Genomic DNA, 11110 nt, shown 5'->3' on the forward strand with positions numbered 1-11110 from the left:
GTAAATTCTGACCATACTGAGTTTTTCCACAACATCTGTGTGAGGGACAACCCGACAAAGTCATGTGTCGTGTGTGTCGTCTACACACGAAGCTGTAAGTGCGAAGGTCGGATGAAAACTGCAGATCCTGTCTCTGTGTGTTTACACTCAATGGTTCGCTCAGTCCAAGGCAAGCAGCAGTCTAAAGGCAAAATAAGATTGGATGAGGGAAAGCTATGCAAAGCAAAGGATTTGCTCTGTATCTTCTACATCAGTGTGATTATGTAACATGTAGCTGGCTCTGCTGCATTCTCCCTTTCGGAGCCATGTGAGAAAATGAAGTTTCTCCTGGTGCAAAGGAACGACGTGAACTCATTCACAGGATTTCACTGGTTGCATTTCACCGCAGGAATTTACTCACTTCAACTCCAACACTGTGGATTTGTACAGATTTTTTGTACATTATGTGAATTTATTGACCACAATTCTGGTAGCACAACTAATTATAATTTATAATGTGGTAAAATCACATCATACATTGAAAAATTGAGTAGAGTGTATTCCTCCAGCAAGGCCCAACAGCCCAATCAATCCAGATTTTTTTAATTAAATATTTGTACTGTAGAACCGTAAACATTTTTTTTTTTATCATGAGCCATGAATATTTCTCGGACAGATCAACAATGAAATATTGGATAATGTTACGGAATGTAAAAAGACATAACAACTTCCATCCCTTCTGGATCCGCATCAAAATGTGGGTTCTTCCTTGTGTCAGGTTCCATCCCTCCACAAGATGTCATGGAAATCAGTAGTTTCTGTGAAATTTTGCTGCCGAATAAACACAGATGTCCAACAACTAGAAGAATGCTTAATAATGACTGGCTTTGCATTTTCATTACAGTGAACAGTATATTCCCCAATAAACTATATCAGATATACTTCTAACTTTTTATCATCTGCATTCTTTCACCGCATATAATCGAGTTCCCAGGGTTTTACTGGCCTCCAAATGAACATAAATATTTAAGGCTAAATTACAAATAAACACATGCATCCACGAATGAGAATCAAATCTGCTGGAACATTTTTTACCCATGGCGTTTACTCCGAGCATGTGTTCCCTGTGTGCAGCGGTGACAGGCCCAGTTGGTGTCTGGCTCACGGATGGTGTGTAACAGTGTGTATGCTGCTGGTCAGGTTTCACTGCTACATGTCTTCACTGCATCCCAACTATGCAGACAGGCAATGCATCATGACCGGGCACACCATCCACTCCTCTGTCACAACATGCTTCAAAGCTCCACGTGTAGGGTGAGCCCCTGCAACCAAGTCAAACACAGGTGATCCCCACACACACCAACGCCGGCTCCGGTTTTATGGGCCTGCTGGTTCCACTCAGAGAAGACATTAATGCAGCAACATAGTTTAAACCAAATAAGAGTGGAATGACTGAGATGAGTTTAATGCAACGTGACAAAGAATTTCAAAAATAAGATTTATCTAAAACAGGACCAGGTTGCAAATATAAAAAATACTAATAGAAATATTAACCCCCAAAAAGTACAAATGAAAATGTATGAATTAATTTAAACAAATATGAGAATAAATTACTTTTCATTGTATTTTTAAAAAGGCACCCCAGTAGCATTAGGCTACAGTTATGAAGGTAATATTGAAAGTTGTAAGTAATTTACAGTTTTGTGCTTAGTCACTTTGCTATTAGGTTTGTAAGCGACAACCTGAGTGATTGTTCTGTGATCAAAAATCTTTAAATTGATTTGAAACGTTCAATATGTAACTCGGGCCGCTAGGAGTCTCTTAATCAAAACAATAACAAAAGATCTAGTTGGACGATGTGGTGAAGCAGCATGGGATCATGACCCAATGTGCTCAACGTAAGTCCCCGGAAAGACGCCTCTAGACTGACGTGACAAATCATGTTCATGGATGAGGGAATGTATTTAAGGTTTATTCACGTTATGCAGCTATTGACAATGAATAATTATTAGATCCATTACTAGTGACTAATACAAAGAATAGAAGGAAAAAACAGCCGACTAGCTAGTTTCAGAATGTAGAAACCGGAGAGCTGTCTTCTATAACTGCACAGATGGCTGCATAGCAACTGATCTGAGTGTTAACAGTCTAGTAGAGATGGGTCGGTGTGCTTGTCGAGTTGCTGAACTCCGTCTCAAAGCCTTTCCAACATCAGAGTCAGGGCGTTAATTTTGGTCACATTCCAAATTCAGTCGGCCATTGACGCCCACTTCACACAGCAACAGGCCACGTGCACGACTTCTCGCACAAACACTGACCTATTGTCTTTTATGCACGGTTATTTTTTCATAGTAATAGTTTTTTTTTTTTTAATCACATCGTCAATTATATTTGCTTCCATTGTGTCATTTTGTTATAACTAACTGTGAATTCATTTCACTGCCGCCCTCAGTAAACAACTCCACAAAACATACTTTACTCTATTTCTGGTTTGCTAAAACCATTAATCTTTCACTGAGACAACATCGTGCCTGAAGGAGTTCTCGTTCCCTTTTGTGGCAGTAAAGAAAAGCACCAGAAAATAAACTAAACTATAAACAAAACAAAATTCTATAGCTCTGCAAACTGCAACATGCTAAATTTACCAAGGTCAAGGAAAATAATACAACCGTCAAAAGAGAAATGAAATACAGCTGGTTCCTATATTTGCAGTTGGATAGGGTGGCCTTGGCCTACACTGTGGCCCGCGTCTCCCTCCCTTTCCAGCCTCTTCATATCTTTTCCCATTCTCTTTCTCCCCTCTCCCACCCTCTCGCAGCCCCTCCATGGGTTCTTTGAAAGTGTTTTCCTGGTAAGGCACAGGGAGTGGAGAGTAAGCGGAGGCCTCTCCTTTCTGAGAACTGGCCCTGCTAACATGGTTTATAGCTGCCCAGAGACAGTATCAGACGTGTATGTGAATCAGGGAGCGAGGCTGCAAAACGGGAGGGAGAGAAGAAAGGGGGGGGGAGTGGGAGGAGTTTGCGAAAATGCCAAGCCATGGTTCACTTCAGCAGGCAGTTAAAGTGAGGCCAAAGAGAGGAGAGAGCAGGAGGAGGATAAGAGAGAAAAAAACTCTCACTGGGTTACTGCTGCGAGTTTAGAAATGTTCTGCGTTTGAATCTGGGGACCGAAAGGGATTCTTGGTCATAATTTGTCTCCATGATCACAAGTTTAACTAAATCCATTCTGACAAACTTGAAAAACCCAGGAAGTAGAGAAAGAAGAAAAAAACTATTTACTTAGACACAGAATGTTATTTTATACATTTTCAATTATGTAAACCCCCAAAAAACACATACAAAACCTACAAAAGTGTAGGTTTGAGTTGGATAAATCTGCATTTTGTATAATACTTGCTACTTCTTTTTTTTTACATTTACATGCACAATAGTAGTTGTCATCTTGGCAACATACTGCAGTAACCTGATTTCTAAAATGCATATAAGAACCTGGTTTCCTTAAACTGGATAGGGGATTAGGAAAAACCTGGTTAAGAATAACATTTTTGGAAAATAGGCCAATTTTTTGGCAATGTTGTCTACACTTTCTGATGAGAGTTTTACTTGTGTATTTGCATGACAAAGACTGCAGACTGAACATCAGGGTGGCAGCAGTGAGGAGGTTATGTTTTCTATTATTATTACACAAAAACAACCGGACAGATCATCATGAAACTTATTGAAAGGATGTGATATATCTCAGGGAAGAAGCAATTAAATGTTGTTGCCGATCAGAGCAGGGAGGGGGAATCAGGTTTTTTTCTCTGTCTTTCACATTGAGAGAAAGGGTGTCGTTCAAAACTGTATCTTCCTTGATTTCTAAGAGAATAATTCATGAAAAATTCTGATTGTGTGCAATTTAGTGCAGATTAAAATACAAATCTGGATCTAGGGGATTTAAATGTGGTTTCATAAGCAGACTGTTGGGCCTTGGCAGATGTATGGGCTCGACTACGTGCCATTCTTGTTGTAGCTGTGCCAAACAAAATAAAAAACAAAATTTGTCTAAAATTTTAAACAAAATATATGTCTAAATATAATTTCACATGTATACATTTACCACAGTAAGGGGGAAAAAAACTGCCTTGTCACAAAAGAGCCAGTCTTCACATAACACATGTTGTGGTATTTCAAAGTGTAAGCAGCTGACAACTGCATCAGTTACTTGCTCTTTTCTCCCCAGAGGCAAACGAACTGCTGAGAAAGTTGTGTGTTGTAATAACCGCAGTTTAGATGAGGAAATGAATGACGCATTCAGCTATACATTGACGGATGGACACAGGGATTGAAACTTTAACTTGGTCAACTCTTCCTGACCACCAGGTGCTGGTTCTGCCAGTTGACGACAAATGTTACAACGGATGTGAATAGTAAATGGGCCACGCTAACAATAGCTCTATTCACACAATGAGCAGGGCTTCTGTTGCTTTAGGGACGTGAAGATGATATTTGTAAAATTACCTCCCACCAAACCCCCCACACCTCTCACCTCACTTCCCACTCCTCACTCTCAGGCGTTCACTTGGTTCTTCTGCCCCTTTCTTTTCAAATCTGACACAAATGCCTGCTGCCCAACTGGTTTGTCTCACTGTCTGTCAAAGTGCGAGGATACTGTTCTCCTCACCTTCCTCTACCGGAGAAAGTGGAGGCCTGTTTTATTCACAGACACATTCCCTTCAACCTCAACTTTTATTCTTCTGTTTTGGCAAAAATAAATCCTATTTGATAAGAATTGCTGATACATTTGTGCTGCAGCCATGACATCCCGTGCTTTTTAGGACTTTTCGGAGAGAAATACTCAGAAATGAATTCCAGCTAATGAATTTGAATGAGGCCCAGTGTACTTTGTTGTACTCGATGAAGAGCCAATTGGCTCAACCAGAGGTAATTCAGAGTTCACAGCCTACGTGCTCACAGTGGTACTTAGCCCATCTGTCATAAAAAGCACCGGGGAATTGGGAGAGAAAACAGCCTTTGACAGAAGAGGAATGTATGGTTTCATATGTAGAATAATGTAAAAACTTATATTTTTCTGTCTTGGCTCTATGCATCTTTTCGTCTGGCATCCCATACAAGGAAGTAATAAATCAAGCAGCCCAGAGCCAAAAAGCGAATGAGCAAAAAATGATGGAAATCTTGGGAGAGTAGAGGAACTGTGGTAACAAATCAAAAGTTTTTACTTGAAGTTGAGCTCGCTAAAGTCGACCAATCCATGCCATGTCAATGTTTGACTTGGACGCCGTCGGAGCTGAAAGCAGGCTCTTACCACCATGAATAAATATGAGACGTGCCTATTTTCCCAAAGTCACAGGAGTGAGGAAAGGTGTGAAGGAACAGAACACTTATCTCTCCGGAAAAAAACAATAACACACCTATTATATAATTTCTCCATCTTGAAATGTAAGTAAACAAGTGTAGCTCTTGTGTGCCAACAACGCCATTAAAATCTGTATTTTAGTCTTAACACGGTAGAAATTAGTCCCTCCTGCCTGCACAATCATTTACCCATAAGGTGAGTAAAGGGTTACGAAAGAGCGGCAGGCATTATTGTGCAGATAAGCCCAGATGCAGTTTGGATGCCACATGTTACTGCTGAATTTGTTACTGCTGATTTTAAGGGGACACAGTTAGACAGAGTTAAAGGCAGACCTGTACAGGAGAGTCCAGTAGGTGGATGGATTAGCTCTTTATTATTAGGAAGTCAGTCTGGTTAGCTGTGCGTCCAGAGACGTGAGGCTTATGACGCATTTCAAAGGACATGGTTTATGTTCTTTACAGAAAATAACCTTTACAGAATGTTATTTTCCTCCTACCTGACCCCTGACCCATAACAACCATTATACTATGGCTTGGCTGAACTGGCTGATGGATATTATTTACTGGGAGATTTAAATCTACATTGTCCAGTTTGTCCAGATTATCAATATCTTAATTCAAATATTTATTCAATGGTTGGTCCCTAACCCTGAATCTTGACTGAGAGCCAAGATAATGGTTGTCCTATTTTATAATCCTGTGCCTATTCTGGATTCAAAATGGTGATTGCTAGCAGATATGCACATAAAATATTTGTTCCTGATGTTTTCTTTTACAAAAAGCTAAATGTCATCGACAGCTGGTGTCTCTCACATTACTGGAAAGTCTTGTTTGAAAAAAATTGTAAACTCAAAATTTATGGTGAGCTCAACAAAACGTTTCTCCTGTTGAAAATAAAGGTCAAGAAAAAATAAATGTATTTGCAAAAAAGCCTTCGTCTAAAATTCCACACCTAATAACAGATAAAGACAAACCAGTCCATATTCACAAAGGCTTCATGAATCTGTAAACTTTTCAAATTGGATAACTTATATTTGAGGCTTACATACAAATAATAAAAATGTATACAAACAACAGAGTAGAAAGTGGAGTCGAAAAATATAGAAAAATAGACGCAGGGGAGTGGAGTTTTCTGTAAAAACTGCACAGTAAGGGCACTGGAGTCAATAACTCATTGTGATACTGCATTAAGCAACAGCTTTACTATTAACTTCACTGGCAACATCACATTGTGCGAACAAGATGAGAAATCAATTAAATAATGTGCTGGTTTCTTACAGACATCTTTATTGATGATATTAATACATTATATTATCTGGTGGTTTCACAGTTTGTAAAAGGTTCGTGCTGTGAGCTTTTATCTTAGTGCGACCCCTGACAATATATTAGAAAATGACTGACCTACTGTGCATCTTCACAGCTGAGGTAAACCAGGTGACAGATTTGATCTATATGAATACTTTCTTACCTTGAGACGATTCTGGAGGGGGGGCAGCAGGAAGTGGTCGCTGGGACCTGGGTTGACTCGATGGTGCCGCCATCTTAATAGGCCCAATGTACTCAACGTAAGTCCCCGGAAAGTCGCCTCTCTGCTTGGTGCGCTCGTTGTACCCGAGGAGCCAGCCCAGGCACTCAGGCTGCTCCTCCCAGCCCTCGTGGTAGCTCTCCATGGATGACAGCGACGCCCTGCATACTGTTAGGACGTCTCCGGGCTGCAGGTCCAAGTCCTCCTCCTGGTCCTTGGTAAATGCGTAGAGAGCACGGTACTGAAAACCCTCTGCCGCCATTTTGTTGGGGAGACAAAAATTAAAATGGCCACCAAATAAAGGATTAGATGACCAACTGCAACTACGGGGGTGACCGAAATCCTCCTCAGAAGGAAAAAGGTTGTTGAGTCACTAAATTCTGGTGTTGGATGTTAGTTTGGCTTGAGGGGGAGGGGGGGAGGGTGATGATGGGAGGGGGGGGGGGGAGTCACCCGAAGCTTAGAAGCATTTTCAAAAGGTCCATAAGATGGCGTTCTGCTGCAGTTATGTCTGTGGCTGCAGCGGTTTCAGACCTGACCGGTGTTGGTGGACTGGTGCGATTTCCTCAGCTTGATTCCCCGGTTGAGCCAGATGATGGAGCAGAGCGAGATCGTTGGCAACATGCTCTTTCAAGCAGCGAAACCTGCTGGCTGGGTGTTACTGGAGCAGCCGGAAAAAATATATATGACTTTGCCGTTGAGGGCCCTGTGTTGCTGGCTCTCCGCGGTCAAATGAAGGGGTCTGATTGGAAGACGAGTGGCGGACTGGGATGGTCTTCAATCCTACTCGGTTCTCTCAGGCTCTCACATGTTCTGGACAGAGATTATGAACGACCTGCATAGCAAAAGAAAAACAAAAAAATTGAGAAAAGAGGGCAATATTTTTTTAATCAGTGTTAAAAGAAAATAACAATATAAAAGATCTAAAAACTGTGAAAAATAAGAAGAAATGTTTTCTTAAGGTCAATTCTATTAAATAAAACAGCCAGAAATAAAGTGGCCGATGTCTATGTGAAACGAAGATTAAACCGGTGGATGAAAATGGCGAACTGCAGCAGCTCAATGCATTTGTGCTGTCTTCGGTTAGGACAGAGAGATCGGATGATGCTGCTGCGTCATAACCAACAGCAGACTGGGTCCCTGGACAGGAGCCTCCATTCCCTCCATTCTACATTCACACACTCATAGCTTTTACTGGCGCATCACAGTTTCCACAGGAACAAGAAGTTTTTACTGTGTAATTAACATCCGTTCGAAACTCACCCAACAGCATGTGCAATTAACAGCATTTGAAGAAATTCAGGCAAAATGGCGAAGACAGGGTTTTCGCAGAATGAGCGTGCAAAGGAAACTAAGACCTGTAACACGGCTGTAGGGCGACCAGAATTTTCTGAAACAACCGGAACCTTTTCAACAGTTCCCTCTCTCCTAGGAGAGAAAAAAGGCAGCTCTGTGTTGCCTCAGATATATTTCCGACTTCACCTGTCTAAATACCTAAATACACTTTTCTGCATGACAATACCAAATGGACAGTCAACTGAGCAACCAAAGACCAACAAACACCACTTACCACAAATAAATTATTGCTCTATCTAGTCGATCATATCATATCTGCGTACAGCAAAAGGTCAATCCATGGAACCGTAACAAATATTCTCTGATCGAGATGATAGCCCGATAAGATGCCAAAGAAAAGTACGCAAATATTACTCTAACTATACTACTATAACAGTATCAGAAGGAGGGATTGGTTTAAGGGTTTCTAATAAACCAAATTCATCAAATTCATCAGACATTCAATGTAAAAAAAATCTAAATTTCTGGATTATAATGGCCACAGAAAAATATTAAATCTTAATTTATCGTGTCTGGTCATCTGAGATGTAAGCGAAAAAAATAATAAAAATGCTGCAAGAGACAGGGAGCGAGGACGAGAGAGATTAGGGTTTCCAGATTAAGTACGACATCTGTGGTTTGTGGACCATCCGAGGACAATAGTCATGTTAACCTCTCTGGACAGGATGAAAAGACGTACGTGAGGAGATGGAGCAGGTAGCAAGGGGGGGACGAAGGCGACAGGAAGGTGGATGGAAGTTTTTGTTCCTTTCTGTCAGGAGTAGGAATCTATCTGGGGCAATTTACCAAAACGTCCAAATCCAAATAAGCACAGGCCTGGTTTGCAAGGCCTGATGTTGTGCAATCACTTCAAAAATACTCGTTAATGGACAATGTATGGAATGATGCATTGCAGACGCTTAAGTAAAAATTAGGTGAATGCATGAAAAATAAACCTACACCTCCGGTTTACATCTTTGAATGCCAAAGTACATGCTTGCGAACCTTAGTCTAGATTATCCTCGGTGCCCCCACTAGATTCAGAAAGCAAACGCACATTCCCTGCAGACGTTCGTGTGTAAGAATATCATCTTTTTTTTTTTAAAGGAAAGGTTTAAGAGTTATCGTGATAAGACGATGCAGCGCAGTGCAACACTCACCCCACTTTTGGTTCAGAGAGAAGCCCGACAGGCTCAGCCAGACTCTCAGTCCAACATCCTCCGAGTCGAGAAGCAAGAGGTGCCAGGCGAGACACGTGGCACTGGCATACCCAACCACAGCCCGCAATCCTCACACCACCATACCCCCCCCCCCCCAACCCTAAACCTCCCTCCCTCCTCTCTCCACCTGCTCTCACCCCCCCCCCCCCCTCCCCTCCCGAAAAAAGAAAAAAAACAGAGAGCGAGGGAGAGTCCTGCCTCCAACTGACAGCCCCCCCCATCCTCAGCCAGCAAGAAAGTCCAGTTGTTTTTCCAGTTGCCATGTTTTATTTGTTTATAGTCAGAGCATCGGTGCAGGAAATGAGCAAAAACGACGTGAAGACGGTGTAGAAGAAAAAGCAGTGCGCAGGGAGCGCTCTGATTCAGTAATCCTTTTTTATTATTTAGTTCCGAAGCAGAAAAAGTCGTGCGAGGTGAGAGACGAGTCATCTCTGTTACAGTCCTGGTCTGTTGAAGTAGCTCACAGCTCAAGGCAGCAGCAGCAGCAGCAGCAGCTGTCAGGCTCAGCCTCACTGGATCCATTCCCCTTTTTAAAAAAGACTGTCTATTCTATCAGAGCACAAAGCTACAGAGAGCAGTGGGAAAAAAGCTGTGAGACTAAGAGACGGAGCACTTTGCTATCACCACGGTCCAAACGGCTGAGGGAGACCACAGGAAAATAATTAATGAATAGGCAGCAAGTAACTCACTGTTGCTAGAGAGAGGGAAAGCTAATCCCGCGCTCTGATTGGCTGCTGCTCTGGCCATGTGCTACCCAGTCATAAGAGAAGCCGGGCAAATCAAGGAAATGTTCTAATATTAGAAAATGTATCTAGGCAGCGATCAAACATCTGACCCAAACAACTCAACCTCTTCCCACACACTTGACTTTTCTCATGCGTGTAACCTTGATGATTGTTTATCATCTCTCATGAAATGCTGGATTAAATTAAATGAAACTGAAACAGGTCGATGATGCCGATGATGAAAAACACAACATGGAAAAACTGAAGGCTTAGCGTGACTGGAGCGAATTCCATGAGTCATGTTAAGTCGGGCAAAGGGATGAGAGGAGATATTTGTTTTTCTGAAAGAAAAGGATGATAAATGTGGTGATTATTTCCTGTTCCTGTTTTGTGTGATAAGGGATGGATTCATAAGAGACGTAATATAATATAGCAAGAAAATGTGAACTACCTATTATTTAGATTGATTTAAAAACATGAGGTGCATTAATATTATTAACTCTTCTGATCTCATATTTCTTACTTAGGTATTGAATTTAACTGTGGGGGAAAGCAAGACCTACATTGAACCTAAAATGGCATTTAGATTGGACTCCGCTTTCTGCAGACATCAGATGACTCTTAATGTGTTTAGTCACCCAGTGTCATCCTGACCTGTTCATTATACACCAGTATGCATAATGTAAAATGGCAAATAAATCTTGCAGAGCATCACTAATATAGTGATAACAGTCACAGTAATAACAAGGATTTCTTATCTGATTTTTACAGAAATAAAAATCAACATGACTAGAGAAGAGAAAGGTTTTTACTGGATGTCTTCTATTATAATTTACAGGATACACTGAATTAAGGCCGATACGTTTTAACTCGAATTTTTAAATGATAAATAGATGTTGTAACGCTAAACAGAATAACAAAAATCTTGATATTTTTATTTTAATCAAATGATCAAACATTTTCCAAGCAAAA

At 41.2% G+C, this 11110-nt stretch overlaps 1 protein-coding gene across 1 annotated transcript in view; it reads right to left on the reverse strand.

The window, feature by feature from the left end:
• The window catches only part of pik3r2 (phosphoinositide-3-kinase, regulatory subunit 2 (beta)), a 23248-nt gene extending 15972 nt beyond the window's left edge, over nucleotides 1-7276 (reverse strand). The window contains exon 1 of the mRNA XM_053438873.1: nucleotides 6802-7276. Coding sequence (XP_053294848.1) covers nucleotides 6802-7120 — 319 coding nt within the window. The 5' untranslated portion in view covers nucleotides 7121-7276. The remainder of the gene's footprint in view (nucleotides 1-6801) is intronic.
• Nucleotides 7277-11110: the final 3834 nt, after the last annotated feature.

Source organism: Pleuronectes platessa, chromosome 13 (assembly GCF_947347685.1).
Source record: "Pleuronectes platessa chromosome 13, fPlePla1.1, whole genome shotgun sequence".
Taxonomy (NCBI): Eukaryota; Metazoa; Chordata; class Actinopteri; order Pleuronectiformes; family Pleuronectidae; genus Pleuronectes; species Pleuronectes platessa.